The 20,033-nt window shown below is 39.1% G+C and overlaps 1 protein-coding gene across 1 annotated transcript; it reads right to left on the minus strand.

Annotated features, from left to right (window-relative positions):
* Window positions 1-2,810: 2,810 nt before the first annotated feature.
* On the minus strand, window positions 2,811-20,013 carry LOC100888652 (G patch domain-containing protein 8). Its single transcript, XM_030983625.1, has 10 exons — window positions 19,904-20,013; window positions 19,209-19,272; window positions 18,422-18,597; window positions 15,552-15,722; window positions 15,251-15,407; window positions 11,743-13,041; window positions 7,550-7,655; window positions 6,519-6,598; window positions 3,926-5,946; window positions 2,811-2,900 (listed from the first exon to the last, which is right to left on the minus strand). Exons 1-10 carry the CDS (start codon window positions 19,937-19,939, stop codon window positions 2,811-2,813), a joined length of 4,200 nt encoding a protein of 1,399 aa, XP_030839485.1. The 5' UTR covers window positions 19,940-20,013.
* Between the last annotated feature and the right edge of the window lie 20 nt (window positions 20,014-20,033).

Raw genomic sequence — 20,033 nt, forward strand, 5'->3', positions numbered from 1 at the left:
TCACTCCCTTAATACAATATGCAATTTTAGAGCAAGCATCATGAGCATTCGACAGAGGCATATACAGGAGCTACCCAAGAACCCATCATCCTAACCGCAAAACAGGTTCGACGCCAACTTCAAGTTAATCAATTTATGGTAATTTAGAGTAATGTAATAATGTGTTTATTCAGTCGGTCTCAATGGGGTGACAGAGGTATTACATAGTGACCATGTTCTGTATTACCTTTTTGGACAATGGTTCATGGCGGGAAGGCACTCTATCAACGTCATCATGTTCTTTCCCTTGGGTCCCTCTCTTGGTCTGTTTCTTTGCTTTCTTAGCCTCCTGTTCCTCTTCTGCATAGTAATACAGAGGGAGTTCCTCTTCTTCCGCCTCTTTAGAACTCACGGATTTCCTTTTCTTTGGAGCATTGGCATTCTGCGGCATTCATCAACAATAAATCAAAGACTTTAGGCCACGTTTAAATGCAGACCAGGGCCATATCTTATAAAGACTGGCGATTGATCTGGATTGATTAGAAGTCCTCCAACCAAATGCAGACTCAATCCTCTTTTTAATACAGTATTACAGTGGCCATTTCTTTTTATAAGTCACAACAGTCCCATGTCTTATCAACAGTGCTCAAGAGATTTTCTTTCCTTAGGAGCATTGGCATTACAGTATGTTGAAATCATCAACAGGAAAACACAAAGGCCAGGTTGACATCAAGAAATAGGCTGGCATCGAACCTTTTAGTCAAGATTCCTCTAGCTTCTGGTCATCCAACAAGATGTATTGTTTCCTCTATAACATTTTGTACCACTACAATTGATCAATCTTGTTTTTCCATCTGTGCTTACATCCACTGTAACTCATATTTTGATTAATTGGATAAGACACACACAAAATTAGCTCTGGTGTCTAGGCTTATTAAGTGTGGAGGTTAATTGTGATCTTTGTCTAATCTGTCTTTGTTCTAGTTACACTAATTATGACCCAATATGTAATATTTCAAATAATCCATCTCCTCCCAACCCCCGCCACCCTCTTTATGGAAATTTGCCCGTTGAATACTGAACAGTTTATTGTCCAATATTGGAAATTTGTTTTCCTCACATTGTACGTTTGTAAAATGTAAGCAAAACAAATTTCCAATTTTGGACAATAAATTAAAGTTGAATGAAATTGATTTGAACTACCTTTCCCCTTTGGCTCTATAGAAGTGGTGCCCGGTTCTATCGGGCAATGGCTTAACATTCATTGCTATTGACAAGACTGGCATATATCCGTTTACTAGTACCTTGACTTGGGGCTTCTGTCTGGGTTTCTTCACAGTGTCCAGGTTCTGTGTGAGCTTGGTGAGGCCGAAGACTTCCCGCCTTGACTTGGAGTAGGTGGACACCTTCTGTTTGGGTCTGTCGGCCAGCCAGCTACGTTCACTGATGGCATCTTCGATGAAGGATGCTGTGCAGCAGGAGCTCGTTTCCTCTCGGTACTCATAGATGTCTCTAGTTGGTTTCTGAGATGAATCAGTGTGATAGATATTCAGTTCCAGTTTCTGCTTCAGTTTTATTTTTATTTTTCCAACAGAACAGTAATTTTGACAAGAAATCACATATACAATTCAACATTCAATGATATAATACATTTTACATGGTTTAAAGTTTAATATGAAGTAGAAAGTATTCATAAATATCCAGTGTAATGGGTTTTTTAAAAAGTTTTTTAAGATAAACCTGTGAAAATGGAGGGATCCACTGAAAAGCAGGGCTTGTAAAATGTGGATCCCTCAAAATAATGACAAATTTTTTTTTAACATGTTAATATATTGACTTGAAAAAATATATATACATAGATTACCAAAAAGTGGCAGAATAATAATACAATTTTAAATCCGTCATTTGAAAACCTGTTACGAAACGTATATAGTATAGTGATAGTATATACATCATATAATTATCTCATGCTCAGCTATGGCTATTAGATCTTTGGCAAGATTTTAATCGAAATTTCCCTGTCTCAACCATGGGGTAGTAAGTGGGTAGGAAGTTATTCCATGTATATTTTTAGTAGCTTGTAACAGTTTGGCCAAAGCCAGCATAATGGTAGTATTTTCAGGAAGGACCTTAAGCATCCCCTGGGAGGGTACATGTACATTTGTGCAATATAAATGTAGCCATTATAGTAGTTCTGAAAGAATATCACACACCCATATTAACCCCACTAAGGTCCCAAAGGATCATATGCATACTAATATTAAAATTGGCTTGTCTGCCCATGTGCAGATCATATCTACGAATTGTTGCTTATTCACTGAATTGCACAATGTACATGTGCACCTACATACCTCACATGCTGTCTTTGTTGTAGATCTACCAGGTGTTTGAAGGTCAAGACGATCGTCAGAGCCACTATAGGAGCTATCAAAATGAATGGTGAAAGGGAAGCAAGTAGTACAGGGACTATTACTGGCGAGACACAGTATAAGCCTTTCAGGACACTAATTCCACATTTTGTGGTTTGGCTTAAAACCTTTAACTTAACATCACTAACAAAAAACATTATTGTTGTCATAAGAACATGCGATCAATTCCGCCTTAAAATATCTCCTACAATAGACAAGAGAATGTATGTGAATGGATGTGAATTCAACAATGCATAGTATATTTCAACAAAATAACAAAGAAAATACATGAAATAATAATAATGACAAATTTATTGCATATGTAAATGTGTGGGCTGGCTAATCATTCCCCATATTTACAAATACAATGGATGTAAACAACTTGCGAAGGTAAGAATAAGGTTCAAAGAAAGGCAAAGTTTCTCACTCTTCTGACTCTCTGTAATCTACTGTCTGTACGTTTCGCCTTTTACGGCCTGCAGCAATCCCTTTGCCAGATGATTTTAACAAGTCCTGGAAAAAAGAATCACACAAACATTTCCTGTCTCTTTCTCCGAACTTTTTTTTGTACATATACATGTAGTTGTATGCATAACTTTAACCCCCCCCCCAAAAAAAAAAAAAAATAATAATAATAATAATAATAATTTATATATAAATGACACAAACTACGCTTTTGATAAACTCATTTTTCAATGTATCAAATTTAATCAAAATTTTGTATTACTTTTTAGCATCCTGTGAACTACATTTGTGAATGAAATTCACTGGAAAAAAAATAGGCTATTACTAGTCATCCAAGCCCAAGGCAAGCTTTCAGGTCAAACAAAGTCAATATTGCACAAAAATTCAAAAATTCCAAGTACAAGTAACACGTACATGTATGTACTAAGTTCACATCTACAATAGATCTTTTGACTTTTCATGTAAAGAACATGCAGTAAATCTTCATATTTTATTAATATTTGTTTACAAGAAGTGTCTGAATACAAATGGTCCATCAGATATAAATATTAAAAGCATAATGAATGAAATACCAAGAACGTATATTATGTTTCAACCACACAATTACATAAGGCACATGTATACTTTGTTTTAAATGTTCGGCATGTACGTGTATGGGGAGTATTAAAAAACTGCTCTAAATGTATTAGGTCCCAATTTATCAAATGAAATTGTTTCTGTCATATCGTGCAATAAAAATATTAATAGCTACATACTATACATACATTGTATTTTTGCTAACTCCACATCTACTAAAGATAGTTATGAGGATTTTTTTTATTCTAACCCTGGTTCTGTCTACAAACAAACTTGCTACAAGAGTTTAAAGGGGTAAAATGCACTGAAGAACAGTCCATGTGTAAATACTTAAATATCATGTACTCATTCTCATTTTTCAGATCAAATTTGATTCCAAGCTTGAAACAGACGCATCAAGCGAAAGGAAAAACGTGCGCTATTAAGTTTAATGTACATCTTGATTTACATAGACAAAACGATCATAAATTTGATGATTAAAGATTAAGATCACAAACCTTGCACATGTTGCTGAAACTCGCCACTGATACAACGGTAGAGGTGTCGTCAGGAGAGGTGGTGGTTTCCGTTTCCATGATCTCTTCTGAATCCGACTCCTCAATCTGAGATCCAAAGTGTCTCCTGCTGTCCTTGGACACCTTCGCTGCTGACCTTTTCGTCTCGTCAAGTGCGGTGATCACTGTCTTGGGTTTGACCCTTCCTGACCGTGCCTCTTCTAGGTCTACACTGTCCTTCATGCTTCTTCTGTTCTTGGCAGAATACATAGGGGTATCATCAATAGTGGTCTTTGGTTTCATGGTCTTGCTTTTCTGGGTGAAACTGTCCTTCTGCTGTTCAGATTTATCTCGCCTGGTCTTTTTTTTGGATGCTTGAATCCTTTCCAGGTCAGGTTCATAATCATACACGTCTCCATCATCTGATTGGTCCAATCTGGGTTGATTGTCTTTTGATTGCCTTTCTTTGTGACCTGTCGAAGACTGAACCTTGGTCGTGGGAGCACGAGGAGCCTGATCTCCTGGGATGGAAGACATTGATGATCGCTTGGCCCTTTTGCCTGCACCATCGGATGTGTGGGACACCTCCCTTTCTACAGATCTCTTTCTCTGTATCTTCTCTACTTCCTTATCTTGTTCAGTGTCACTCAGGTCAACACTGCTGTGCTCTAATGCCACAATCATCTTACTCCGTCTAGAGATGCTGTCCTCTGCACGCCTCAGAACCTCATCATTCACTTCAAGCTCGTCCATATGTGAAACCATTCTTCTCTCTTTGACTCTATCCCCATCAGCTTTTCTTGAAGCACTCTCCTTTACGCTACCTGACCTGTTCCCTAAGATGCTTTCCATGTGTGCACTGACCATGTCGTCCACGCTTATCTCTCCTTCAGTAAGGCTCTCATCACCTTTAATAGATTCCCTACTAGCTCTTCTGGTGGACTTTCCTGAAGACTTGTCCTCGGCTACTTTCAGTACTTCTCCTCTTGAGGCATTAGCATGAGAAGTTACTTTCTTCTTTAAAGGCTTTGAAGTTTCCTGTTCATCTCCTATTTCAGCATCCCGACTTCTTGACATGGACTTCAAACTTCTATTTCTAGAGTCTGAGGAGCTTCGCCTGCTGCGATGATGAGTGTGTTCTTCAGCATCCTCTAGATCTTCCTTTTCTGCATGGGTTGCCTCTACATCTACCTCACCATCCTGACCCTTGTCCAATCGGTCAAAGATCTTTCCTTCTCCATGGGTGGCATTTTTGAGGATATCCTTATTTTTCCTATGCTTAGGGAGGCTCTTCATGACAGACTTCACAAAGGTAGAGATATTGGTGTCCTCATAAGCTTCAGTCACACGGGCTACATCTCTTGCGACCTCGATGTCAGGAAACTCCTCTTCCTGGTCCTGCATCCGACTAGCAAACTCTGCAAGCTCCTTTGTTTCTCTCTGAACACGCCGAACGTACGCATCATCACTGTCCAGTTTTCCTTTCATCTTTCTCCTGGACGACTGGCGAGGTTTCTCAAGTGCCATTAGATCATCATCCTCAGCCCCAGTAGTTTCCTGGCGATGGTCCGACTCTGGTGACGTCTTCAGGCCCTTGGCGGATCGCTGGCTTTTACCTTGATCCCTGCTTTGACTCTTACTGTTCCCCTTGTTCTTGAATCCAAACGTGTGACTGTGGATCGCAAAATCATCCTGGCTGCTCTCTCCAACTCCCACATCTTGGCAAGCAGTCACAGGATGTCCACTTTTTCCCTTTTTGGCTCCAGCTGCCTTTCCACCCTGCTTTTTCGCCGCTTTTGCACTATCTGCATCACCTCCACCACCCTTTGGAGGAGTATTCCTCGAGGCAACTGGTAAACTACTGACAGTAGAGGAATCTACAAAGTCATAGGGGTCTTTCTCGTCTTGATTCATGGAGGTAGAATCTGCTTTGGCAGTCTCCGGCTTGGTTCTACTCTTTATGACGATGGGCTCAGAGGCATCTTCTGACTGACTGGAAGTGTGAGGAGATTGAAAGCGTTTTCCTGTATTGCAAAAGGGAAAAATAAAAGCAAGAAAAGATTAGCATGCAATAAACGTTTATTAAACTATCAAGTATGTTTCATGATGTGCCAGAGCATGTTTTTAATGGAATTGTCAAATAAAAACCTCGATGTGCTTTCATAGAGAAACCTGTGTATCTGGTCAAGGCAGATGAGAAACATGTTCTTTCTAAAAAGCAGGTTGTCTTTATCTACAGGTTCCTTTCAAACACATTTCAGAGAAACAAATTATTCAAGGGAAACAGAAAATGGGGTCTTTATCAACAGGAAGGTCTTTCTATACAGGTAGTTGCTTATCCGGTTTCACTGTGTATGACAGGTAGATTGGGGCACAACTGACCTGTGGCATAATTAAATACACAAAAGAAAAATGTGCACCCTCCCCCTCCTCTTTCAAATGTACTACCAAAATGCACCCGGAAGATGAGGTAACTGTGTTGTGTTGCTATTGCTGTTGTTGTTGTTGTTATGTTGCTAGGTCATATTTTTAGATTATATTACCCCCACCCCTCTCCCCCTCACAACAGTATGGATAACCCTCTTCCTGTACATACCAAGTTTGGGCCCACTGCTACCTTTACTCATTGTACTTTCCTCTGTGATATCACTCAGCAAAGGACTTGGGAATCTGCCACTGTAAAGTAAAGATAATGCAGACTCATGAATATAATAGGCATGCTGGCATCCGATGGCATACAAACAACACTTCTTCATTCATTTAACCTGTATAATTTAAAGAGGAATGCAAGAACTTGCATGTAATTTCAGCAATATTGAATCAGTTTGTGATTAATCACAAACATTCCAAAACATTGAAACATATTTCAATTCTAATATACTACATAATCAACCTTTGCTGGTAACTTCTTTAAAGCCCCACTGTACTAATTTTAGCTTCTTCCTTCCTCTATATAGAAAACAATGCCTAATCGGTGACCATTGGTCCCCCATGATCCTCTTTTTCTATGTTAATTGAGAGCTGAGTTGATGAGATAGCCACCTGTCAGTGACCACCCTGGGTAGTCTTATCCCTCCTAGCCAAACTAATACAGACAGCCTTTAAATTTCTTTCACAATGCAATCATACAATCCTGGGCCGTGTCCTGTCTTACGAAGGGCAGCAATTGATCTGTATTGATCATAAGTCCTCCAATCAAGATCAAACTTGCAAAGTCCTAACTCTTGAATACTGAGTTGCAATTTATTTTAATTCCCAATCGTTTGAGCTGCTCACAAACATTACAGCACAGGGCCCAGTACTAAACTCTACCTTACAATTGTATTCAAGGGATAAATTTAAAGAAATACCTTCTTCTAAAGTATTATTCCTTTGGCTGAGAGTCTGGTATAATCTCCTCCTGGTATCTTCTTTGTATTTTCCTTCATAAAGAAATCACATAATCCTGGGCCCTGTCTTACAAAGAGCAGCTATTGATCTGAACTGATCACAAGTCCTTGAGTACAGGGTTGTAATATATTTTAATTTACAATCGTTTCAGCTAATCGCAAATTGTATACAAGTCAAGGCCTGATACTAAACTCTATCTTAAGGTTGTATTCAAGGGGTTAAATGATTAAAAAATACCTTCTTCTGAAGGAGTTTTTCTTTGGCTGAGAGTCTGGTATAATCTCGTCTCTGTCTTGAGAAGAGGCACATCTTTCTTCTGGAGCTGAGCTGGGGACACAGTACTCTGAAATAATCAAATAGTAAAAGTGGAGAGTGGCAAATGTAGATTGATGTCTTGCCAAAGGACATTAGTGCAGCGGCAGGACTTGAATCGCTAACCATGTGATCCACAGTCTAGTAACACTTCCACTAGACCACGGTATACATGTAGATATATTGACTGCTATGAGAGGCATGACCGTTTCTATTGGCTCAATGGGACCTTACAATGTACATCCTGATACGACCCTGAGGCGCGGCGGGGCGGGCATCTTTCTCCTTAACTATTGACCGTTAGGCGGGCATGGCTCAAATCACGACTCCAATTTCGACCAATCAGATGACTGAATAGTACCAAAACTGAGTTCTTGGCCTTTTGTTCTTCTGGTCGTCATCTGCAATACATATCAGATGTATGGCTTAATGTAAAATGGTCAATTAATTCCTGTCTCCCCTAAAATTACATATCTTGGTGTAGCATTGATACTATGTTCGAATTGACCTCTCATGTAAACCATGTAGTCCGTAATTGTAATTATCATCTCCTCAATTTATGGAGTATTTCGTAGATTCATTGATTTTAAGACATGTCACCATGCTGTCCGAGCTCTAAGTCTGTCTATAAACTGTTTTGTGTGCTATAGAAAGAAGGAAACTTGAAACTTTGGCCTAGGGTCTAGAACTCATACTTCACCCGTACTTAAGGAGCAACGGACACATGTAGACTTATCATTTCCAAATCTAGACTTTCAACAGCTGAAAAACGTTCTTGCAGTAGCTGCATCAAAGACTTGAAACAGCATCCCTCTTTCCATATTACCTGTCTTGCCACCTTCAAAAGATCCTTCAAAACTTACCTCTTTCCCCAGTGATCTACGTGATCTACTTCATGTGAGACTGTACATTTTTTGTCCTCTCTTCATATACATGTATTTGTATTTGTAAGCACTATGGTACTTATTGTTTTTAGCGCTTCTAAATATTCGATATTATCATGACTACCGGTAGATTTATTCAACATACTAAAGAGAGGTATATAACACCTTCTTATGTCACTGCTGTTTCGAAAAAATTTTGTTAGGTGAATTATTTTGAGACATGCAAAAAAGATTTCAGGGTCATAAAACGCAAAGACCTAGAAAAAGAAGGAAGGTTGTCTTAATCTCTCTCAAATTACATTAAAAGACCTTGAGAAGATATCAATTATGCCACCAAATAAAAGCCAAGTTTTAAATAGCAAGGTAGGAATTCATTAACGAGTATCAAATAATGCAATTACACACGCTCAGTGCATGAATTCTCTCTTAAAGGGATCCGGTAACTTTGTATTAGATCCTTTTTTTTTATCCTTGATTTAGCTCATGCTGCAATGATAATTATAAACTTTTAGGTCAGTCAAGAATCCCATGACTTTTACAAGCTGATCGCCTGTCTGATTATCAGGATTTTTATGATTGAAAATCTAAATCAAATTTTGTGTTTGCCAAATGGTTTTCATAACACTACAGTCTATTGTGGAAAACGAGTATGGTAAAAACCGTTCACTCACAGGTTTTTACTTTTTAGAGGCACTTTTTGATATTTTGAAGCGCAATTTTTTTAGGGCTTCAATATAACAACATATCACAGACACTGATAATACGTAGGGCCGTGCATCTTAGATTTAACATTGTTAAACGATCCCTTTAAACAGCAAAAGAGGAATTCATCATCGGGCCGCTGAACATGGGGTTAGGTACCTCTCTTCATATACATGTATTTGTATTTGTAAGCACTATGGTACTTATTGTTTTTAGCGCTTCTAAATATTCGATATTATCATGACTACCGGTAGATTTATTCAACATACTAAAGAGAGGTATATAACACCTTCTTATGTCACTGCTGTTTCGAAAAAATTTTGTTAGGTGAATTATTTTGAGACATGCAAAAAAGATTTCAAGGTCATAAAACGCAAAGACCTAGAAAAAGAAGGAAGGTTGTCTTAATCTCTCTCAAATTACATTACAAGACCTTGAGAAGATATCAATTATGCCACCAAATAAAAGCCAAGTTTTAAATAGCAAGGTAGAAATTCATTAACGAGTATCAAATAATGCAATTACACACGCTCAGTGCATGAATTCCCTCTTAAAGGGATCCGGTAACTTTGTATTAGATCCTCTTTTTTTTATCCTTGATTTAGCTCATGCTGCAATGATAATTATAAACTTTTAGGCCAGTCAAGAATCCCATGACTTTTACAAGCTGATCGCCTGTCTGATTAACAGGATTTTTATGATTGAAAATCTAAATTAAATTTTGTGTTTGCCAAATGGTTTTCATAACACTACAGTCTATTGTGGAAAACGAGTATGGTAAAAACCGTTCACTCACAGGTTTTTACTTTTTAGAGGCACTTTTTGATATTTTGAAGCGCAATTTTTTTAGGGCTTCAATATAACAACATATCACAGACACTGATAATACGTAGGGCCGTGCATCTTAGATTTAACATTGTTAAACGATCCCTTTAAACAGCAAAAGAGGAATTCATCATCGGGCCGCTGAACATGGGGTTAGGTACCCGCTTTCTCTATGAGATGCCAAAGTACAACTGCATAACTGGGTATCGGATAATGCTACTTAACATGCAACGAGTGTCTGCTATGTCTATTAAACATCAAAGAATGAATTTCAAACAGGTATCAGATTATGCAACTTAATATGTGAAAGTGCTGATATGTAATTCTCTTACATGTAGACATCAAAGTTTGAATACGTTTTACTAAAAGTACGGGTATCATATCGTCGCTGTTTTCACGAAGTGACGGTAGTGAAAAAAAAATTGCATTCACTTTGCGTGACGATTTTCCTCACTACCGTCACTTCGTGAAAACAGGGACGATATTATGCCATTTATAAGTGAATGATATCTTATAATTGGATAATAAAGTATGATGAAAGACCGGGTAGTTGATTATGTTAATCAATATGCAATATTATGTGAATTTTCAAATAAGTTTTATCATGCATGGAATTCGGTTGGTTACTTTAAACTATCAGGTTCTTCTCAAACTTCCTTTTTTTCCCCAGCTATTACTGCTATTATTGTAGAAAAAAAGATGGCATACTGAAATGACTTTGTTATAGCAACCATCCCCTTTTCAATCCATTAAGATTCTGATATACATGTACTACTATCAAGTAGTCAACAGTCATATCTTAAATTCTGAATTCTATATTTAAATGGAAATCCAACTCTGATAGCAAACTACTCTAGAGGAAAGCAGAATAATCAGATATGTAGACTGGTGAATTTTGAACATAATCAGACAAAAAATGTAAGATTTGTGATTTTTGTTGTTGTTGTAATTACTATAGGTATGGGCTTTTCAAATTGGCTACATAAAATTTTCAATTTGTCAAAAATGTTTGACTCAGGAGGATCTTTTCTCTTCAGAAGATATAAAATAATATGCTATCCGTTATATATTTTGAGAAGTGCCCCAGGGCAGAAAGCACTTAAAAGAAAAACCGAGAAATTGATGGTACCTGATGGGTACCTCTTTCAGGCAGATTTGTGCAACATGTAAGTAGAGAATTATGATTATGAATTTTACTATCTAAACAGGTAGAGGACCAATTAACAATAAGATGTGTTCCTGAATATGGAGAGTCTGGATTATGTGGATTATCCATCATGAACAGCTCAAATTCAAAGAGGAAATCAAACAATTTTACATGTAAGTTTTGTAATGAAACGTTAAAAAGGCTGTTGAGAATTTTATGAATACCGGTATCAAATATTCACTAAGTTTATTGTTAATTCGATACATATCTTTGTAAAACCCATACAGCTATTAAACGCGACAGCTACATTTTTGTGAAGTGTCTAGAAACAGGGTTGTATAACACATGCTCCAGCGACAACTGCTCTGCAGTAATTTCCTGCATTACCCCCAAATTCCTGACTTCAACCCTGGACCTAACACGATACGTAATCCTAACCCTTACCTCACCCAATACTTTTGACATAAAGCCCAGAGAAGTTGCTGCTGGAACAAGTCTTGGGTCACTAGATACACAAACTACTCGACCTAATAAATGAAAAATGCATATCTTGTATCTACCTGCATTTTCAGCTGCTAATGCCTTAGCAGCAGCCCTCTCGTCAATCTGTGGTAGGCAAGCTGTCAAATGCTCTTCCTCTTCAAGTGGGTCAGGGTTATACATCGAGTCACCAGAGGTCATCTTATCTTCTGTAAGGTCAATGACCCCACGAGTAGGCTTCCCCTTCACCGTCGCTTTTGGCACAATAAAGTCCTGCGACAGGTTGTCCTCTATCATGAGCGGTCCGGTGATGTCATTTCTGCCCTTCTTGGAAGCACCCTTTGGCCTCATCTGAGTACTTTCTACTTCCTTGTCAGACTTGTAGCGCTGATCTTCTGTAACCTGAAGATCTTCTTTCTCCTCTTTCTTCTTCCCTTTCTTGCTGCGCGCTCCTTTCCCTTTTGAAGTTGTAACCGCATGTTCTTCTGTCTCTCTGACTGTGTCAGATGCTTTATCACTCCCTCTTTTGGCTTTCGTCCCCTTCCCTCCCGTCTTGCTTCCGCCATTCATGTCCTCACTCTCAGAACTGTCCATCAGTAAGGAAGTCTCTGAGTAGAGCTTGAACTTCTTCCCACGCCTAGATTTACTTTCAGGTTGCAATGGCTGAGACAAACCACTAGCCTTGTCCGCACCATGTGCCTGGCTAGCTCTGGAGCTACGTGTTGTCCTCTTCGATCCCTCACTTGGTGGATTGGTGGCTGCTTTGCGACCCTTCTTTCTACCTTTAGACTGGTGACTCTCTAGACTTGCTTCACTGTCAAGGCTCTGGGACTGGGTATCTGGAATGTCAGCGATGTCTTGAGCTGCTACGGCAACTGTCTCACAGGAATCTTCTCTACTGCTTCTCGTGGACTGAGCTTGAGCTGTCTTCCCATCTTTTTTTGAAGCCTTTTCTAGATCCTTATTTTGTAACCCTTTCTTCTCTTTGGATGATTTTGCAGCAGAGCTGATCTTTGACTGATCCTCCAAGTCTCTATCTCCTTCTCCGGTCGTGACACCACTCTTACCTCTTCTCATCTTCTTCTGCACGGCACCTTCTTGTAGTATCCCAAGGGAAACGGCTCCGGCACCTTCCTGAGAGTCAGGCACAGGTCTTGGGGATTCCCCTTCTCCCTCACGCTGAACCACTGGTGAGTTGCAGATGACGATGCTCCTTGTAACAGAAACCTTGGCAGGAGTTGTTGATAAGGGCCTAGGGTGCTCTACATTGCAGTCTGTGCCAGAGGTGCTGGGTTTGTCGGCGACTGTTACCTGAAGGGGAGTCTTCACCTTCTTAGTGCTGCCATGGTGGCCTGTTGGTGTCCTATGCTGCGCAAAACCTGTACATGATGAAAACAAGAGTTTTAAGAGTGAGCTGTGGTTGGATTCAATGACCTTGCCTTACTATCAGTGCCAAACTTTTTATTTGTTATCCTTCTTATGAGTAGCGCTTGGATCTGACCTCTAACCTTCATAACAGAGCTGAGCTTAATATTTTTGATACACAATTCTTTTGCAATACTTTACTCTTCTCTTTTGAGCCTCGGTCACAAATGCCATTACGAACTGCTACGAACGCCGTACGAATGATTTTCAGACAATGGAAATTCAGGAAGACAATGGAAAAACGGAGATTCGTACAAAATTATCGTTCATACGAACCTTTGTGACCGTAGCATAAGTTAAAAATAAATAATGTAACAAGTAACAAGCACAAGGGTTTATTGCTTGTGACTTTGAAATTTCCTTTAAAGGGATCCGGTAACTTTGTCTCAGATTCTGAAACAAAATTCTGGATTTAGCTCATGATGCAATGATAATTATAAACCTTTAGGTCAGTCAGGAACCCCATGCCTTTTACAAGCCGATCGCCCGTCTGATTATCAAGATATTTATGATTGGAATTACAAATTTTGAAAACCGTTCGCCTGACGGTTTTCATAACACTACAGTTTAATGGGGAAAACGAGTATGGTAAAACCGGTCACTCAAAGATATTTACTTTTTTGAGGCACTTCTTGATCATTTTCAAGCGCAATTTTTTTAGGGCTTCAATATTACACCATATCACAGACACCGATAACACGTAGGGCCGTGTATCTCAGATTTAACATTGTTAAACGATCCCTTTAAGTCAAATAGCAATCCAATTTACAACAAAAAAAAATTCTTGGAGTAAACAAAACCATGAATTTCGATTTCTTATGGAAATATGAAAGAAGGTAGTTACCAAGAAAGTTTGTTCTTAAATGTTTGCATGTTCAATACTCTTCTATTTTTAATTAATCTACGGTGTTTCGTTCTTTCCAGTCTATTAAATTCAATAAATTAATATTTATCCATTTTGAAAAGTTCATATGAAATACTCTCAGTAAAATAAACAAGCATGTGGAGGTCTTTAAATTATTTTTGTTTTCTATCCTCTGAAAGTTCGAGCTAGTCATCCATTGTTCAAAATGTTCAATGAGAGGCCAAGTACGACTTCTTGGTAACGATAAAATAATAATAATGCCCTGTCTATTTTTACTCACCCCTCATTTCCCAATTTGTCTTGTTCATTTTAGATTTGTGACAAACAACAATAGATTATTAAGTATCAGATAAATATATTAGATTTAGTAGATTTCAATAACTCTAAAAATATATTTAATGGTTCTAATCTATAGTTGAACCATGATCAGAGATTGTGCTGGTAGATTCAGTATCAATGATTTGTATATGGACAGAGCATTTGACATAAAAGGGTCATATGAAGATCAACCTACAGTGCATGGGCGAATTTTTCTGAAGGGGGGAGAGAGAGTGGAGAGGGGAGGTGAGGCGAGAGAGGAGAGGAGGGTTAGGGATGGGGGAATGTAAAGAGGTGGGATGGGATGGAAAGGAAAGAGGAGGGGGAGGTGGGAAGGAGGAAGGGGAGGAAGGGGAAGAGGAGGAGGGGGAAGAGGAGGAGGAGAAAGAGGGGGAGGAGGAGGGGGAGAAGGAGGGAGAGGAAGAGGAAGAGGGAAGGAAGAAGGGGAGGGGGAAGAGGAGGAGAAAGAGGGGGAGGAGGAGGGGGAGAAGGAGGGAGAGGAAGAGGAAGAGGGAAGGAAGAAGGGGAGGGGGAAGAGGAGGGGGAAGAGGAGGTGAAAGAGGGTGGAGGGGGAGGAGAAGGGGAAGTGGAGGGGGAGGAGAAGGGGAAGTGGAGGGGGAGGAGAAGGGGAAGAGGAGGGGAAGAGGAAGGAAAAGAGGGTGGATGAGGGGAGGAGGATGAGGAGGGGGAGGAGGAGAAGGAGGGGGAGGAGAGGAGGAGGGAGAGGAGGGGGAGAAGGGGAGGAGGAAGGAGAGGGAGGTGGTGAAGGGGAGGAGGAGGAGGGGGAGGGAGAGGAGGGGGAGGCGAAGGGGAGGAGGGGGAGGCGGAGGGGGAGGAGATGGGGGAGGAGGAGGAGGGGGAGGAGGGGGAGGAGATGGGGGAGGAGATGGGGGAGGAGGGGGAGGAGGAGGAGAAGGGGAAGGCGGAGGAGGGGAGAAGGGGGTGGAGGAGTGGGTGTCATCTGTTCAAAATAGACCTACCTTGCTTTGTTGCTTTGCTCTGAGGAGTCCTGTCTACAGAGGAGACCCCAGAAGTTGAAGAATGGAGGGATGTCCTGGTAGGTGTTATCATGGCAACCAGAGGTATTGATATCTTCCGTCTGACCGGAGTGGCCTTAGCCTCATTGGCATGTGAATCCTGAACAATAAATATTCATGTTTTAATTATCTAGCAAGCAAAGATTATTCAGATATTTTTTCATGTTTGGTTACATCCCAGTGATGGTATGGACGGCTTAAGTCAAAGTAAGTCAAGTCATTATTTTTCTATTTCACTTCTTACCCCAGATGGTCTTGCAGCCTTCTCTGGTTGCGCTTCATGATTGGCTCCACCGTCTACGTAGCCGTCGTTGAAGGACTGTGGCATGTTACTCAGCCCCCAGCTAGTGTTTCTAGCTCGGTTCACCAACACATTGATTTTACTCACAGAGCTCCTACGAGATGATGATGGTGTCTGTGGAAGAGAAACAACATGCAGTGAAGCTAAAACCTTGAAAAAGTAAATAAAGATTTACAATTGGAAGAGAAGAACAATCTACATCACTGACTCCAACATCAACATAGTCATTGTGCAAGGACTGGGGCATATCACTCAGCCCCAAGCTAGTATTTTTTCCAGCATGGGTCACCAACACATTGATCTATACTCACCGAGCTCCTACGAGACGATGATGGTGTCTGTGAAAAAGAGACAGCGTCAATCAAAACCAAACCTTACAAAGATTTAGGATACGGTTGGTAAGATGTATAATTTAAAGAGGTCTTCACAGTTTAAGCTATCGACTCCTTGATCTACACAGCCATCATATATGACTCATTGAGCTCTTACAAGATGATTATGATGGTGAAGTTTGTAAAGATAAATTACAGTCATATCTAATGTGTTGCACAAGTTGACCATTTATGTGCAAAAGGGCAAATATCCCCTATTTTCATTATCATTATCATCATCATCATTTATCAAAGTCAGCATTTTCTCTTTTTAAACGAGGGGTTACTGACATTTGCACCATGATGACACTCAATCCCTCCACTTTTTCTTATCTCAAGCATCCTTCTCATTTAAACAGACCAACCTCAGTGCTTTCTTTCTTCACCATAACTTTCCATGATGACTTTGGTCTTCCTTTCCTTCTAGATCCCACGCTCTTTTCACAGGTTCATCATCTTCCCTTCTCAACACATGACCCATCCATCTCAATCCATTTCTCTTAAAACCACTTCCATCAGTTTCTTCCAGACCCAACCTTTCCATAAAGCTCACTTGTGTTCTTTCTATCGGACCATATACTATCGCTGTTCTAAACAAACTCATATGGCAAGTTAACCCTCTAGGTGCAAAAGGGGCAATTATCATCATATCATTCATCGATCATTCAAAAACTTAAAACTTATCTATTCAGGGGGGGGGGGTGTTTCACAAAGATCCTAAGTTGAACTTAACTCGAAGTTGGGCTTTAAAATTATGGAGAACCGTTTGTAGCCTTAAAAAAATATATATTAAAAAGTGAAAATTCTAATATTTTAAGACGTTTAATCAAGAACATAAAATCTTCTTGATAATAGAAAATATAAATGATTTTGATCAAAATTTTATGCCTATTAAAATAGCTTATACAATATACTTTCATAGATGCTAAAGGCTTTCCATAATTGTTAATTCCAACTTCGCGTTAAGTTCGAATTTAGGATCTTTGTGAAACACCCCCCAGACTGTGTTAACGAAATTGCTACATAGCTAATCACGACTGCAAATGAGTAATTTAGAAGAGATATTGTGTCGTACAAAGCGATTCTTCTGTTAAAGATAAACTTGAGTTCTGGTAATGCGATTGCATTGTGAAAGAAAAGGTGTGGAATGGATCAGAAAAGTTGATCATATCGTCCTAATTCCTTGTTTTCACGAAGTGACGGTAGTGAAAAATAATTGCATTCACTTTGCGTTACGATTTTCCTCACTACCGTCACTTCGTGAAAACAGGGACGATATAGCATGTAAGTAATGGTGTGTAATGCAAGGTTCTGGAGTCATCAAAATCATCATAAATTTGGCAGAGTCTTGGTAAAGTAACAATCACTTACACAGAAAGATGTATATGGGACAACACACATGGTGTCGGGGCTAGTACTACCCTGATTTCCTTATCTTTCTATGCTCATTACTCAGCCAGTATACATTTTCTTCCAAAATTGTTTGGCACATGACATTTATTTGTAATCTTGAACATTCAGTGTAAGTTTCGTTAGATTCTGTGAGAATTCATTTTCTTTTTTTACCAGAACTCAAGTGTATCTTTAACCTGTGCCTATTGTTCTGTGGCAATCAAGCGATTATCCAAATCGGCATGCACTTATAACAAATGAAAAGTTACAGAATAAAAGGAACAACTGCCAGGAATTGATCGCTACAGCATATGCCTGTCCATAACCTCAAAATCAGATTACATTTGAAAGTACGTAGCACATCTCATCTACCAGCATCAATACTGCCCAAGTGTTCATAACCTGTAGATTAAAACATTCATATCCATCAAATCTAATGGACTGTAACTAAATTGAAAGGAAAAAAAACAGGTTGTTCGTATTTAAGGTTAGAGTGGGTTCATAAAGGCAAGAGCATTATAGCTAGTACTTTACTAAAAAGCAAACATGACATGATCTTGAACTTCACAGAGGATAAAACAAAATAAACAGGTAAACTTTTATTTAAAATATAGAAGAAATTAATGGGATTTTCGATTGTCACGTTGACATAGTGAACTGCGACATGACAACATCATTCCAAAGTTCTGCGCTTGCGCCACGATATCTACCATGTTCACTACCTTTTCAGGAAAAGCCAAAACATAAATGTAAGCTAGAACCACCTGTAAGCATCAAAACAGGGTCACTTCTTTTTTAGGAGTGCTTTGTTTCCTGCAGAAATGCACTGGAACGGTTGAAAAAAGAAGTAATGTTTCATTAAATGATCCTAATAAAGAACCATAAGATCCTTAGGAACGTCCTTGAAGACTATCCCCAAACATAAAACTAATTACTTGTTAATTCATAGAATTTGGCAGATATCAAAAAGCAGTACAAAGATCATTAAGTTTTATTTTCCAGTCGGCCTACAGGTAGTATCCCCAGGTCACAAAAAGAGCATTTAATTACCTCGACTGGAGCAGCGTTTTTCTCCAGTCCGATGGAGGTAGCCAGGGCGTCTGCCAGGTCTGTCCTGGGCTTGAATACGATCGTAGCCGTTCTGCTGTCCTTACCACAGGAAGCGAGGATTGATGAAGGAGGCTCCGTTAGGTTGATGACAAGGTTCATGTGACCTTTCTCATCTTCTGCATGCAAAGCATTGTCAAAGACATGAGGTTAAGTTTTACTGCAGGACAAAAGCATGCATATAAAGCATTTTGTCTGCAGAAAGCAAAGAGAGCATGATAAGTTAATGCCCTTTTGACTCTCAGCAGACTTTGTTCAAACTGAAACCACATGAATCCCGCAAATTGTATATTTTTCTTTCCTTTCATTCTTATTCTTTCCATTGAATGTTTATCTTGTTTTGTTTTCATTTTCTTCTGAACATGTATAATTAAGAGTACCATTATTTTTCCGTCTTGTACTGTCTTGTGTATTGAGGCAGCAGCCTTGGCTTGAATTCCTTACATGCTTTCTCTTGCTATCTTCAATAAATAAAGTTTGGGATTTTAATAAAATTGTCCAGTTTTTACCAGATCTATAGGCAGTTTAAACTGCTATAAATGGTCAACAGGTCCATTTCACAGATGCTAATGTATTCAGTGAGAGCATGAACTACATCAATTCTGTAGAAAAGTGTATGAGTTAACACATTTTGGATCTCAACAGACTATAGAGCTTTACATCCAACATTCTTCATCCTGGAGAAAAAGCGCATAAATTAGGCAATCATTCACAGCCCCCAGGGACTTACCATTTACGAGGTACTCCTTGACTTTATCTTTGGAGAAGGTCACCGTTTCCCACAAACCACCCTCCTACAGAGAAAACAGATGATTTTCAAATATACAAAAACCACAGAATGCTGCGGAGGATCAATCAAATTATGTCACATAACTGAAGGTGAAGGTAATAGTAGTGATAAGGATGATGATATTGACGACGACAAAGAATAAAACAATGACAATGATAACAACATCAACAACAACAAAAATACTGATTACAAAGCAGAAATCTATAATACGCAACATAATCACTCTGATGATGCTCAATGTAATGACAAATATACTTTGAAAAGGCTTACAATAAAACAGAACAAAACGTATTTAGGATTAAATTTGTCTTTAGATGTGGTTTTAGTTTTCTACTAAAGCCATCTACATCTACATGTACATCACATGCTAATAGTTATAGAACATTATAGCACCATATACCTCTTAGAATAATGTCTAAATGCATTTTTTGGTGAAAGGTTAAAAAAGAAATGAATGAAGCAAGGAGAGCTGCAAGACATTATCAGTGAGTACATGGAGAAAGCTATCTTAAAATGTACAAAGACTTTTCATTCTGACTTTGATCGTGATTCTAGAAAGATTTCTTGCTATTTTATGTAATTAGACATTCTTAAAAGAAAAATTGTTCGAATCACAGCGTTTCGTTTATCCATACCTCTTCTGATCCTGTGTCTTCATCAGCTACATACATGGTGATAGACTGACTGACTGCATTGAAGTCTACCCAGAACTCACTCAGTTTATCTTCATTGGGGTTCCTTAACTATCATACAATACAAAATAAA

This window comes from Strongylocentrotus purpuratus, unplaced genomic scaffold (genome assembly GCF_000002235.5).
Source record: "Strongylocentrotus purpuratus isolate Spur 01 unplaced genomic scaffold, Spur_5.0 spur5_scaffold_13, whole genome shotgun sequence".
Taxonomy (NCBI): Eukaryota; Metazoa; Echinodermata; class Echinoidea; order Camarodonta; family Strongylocentrotidae; genus Strongylocentrotus; species Strongylocentrotus purpuratus.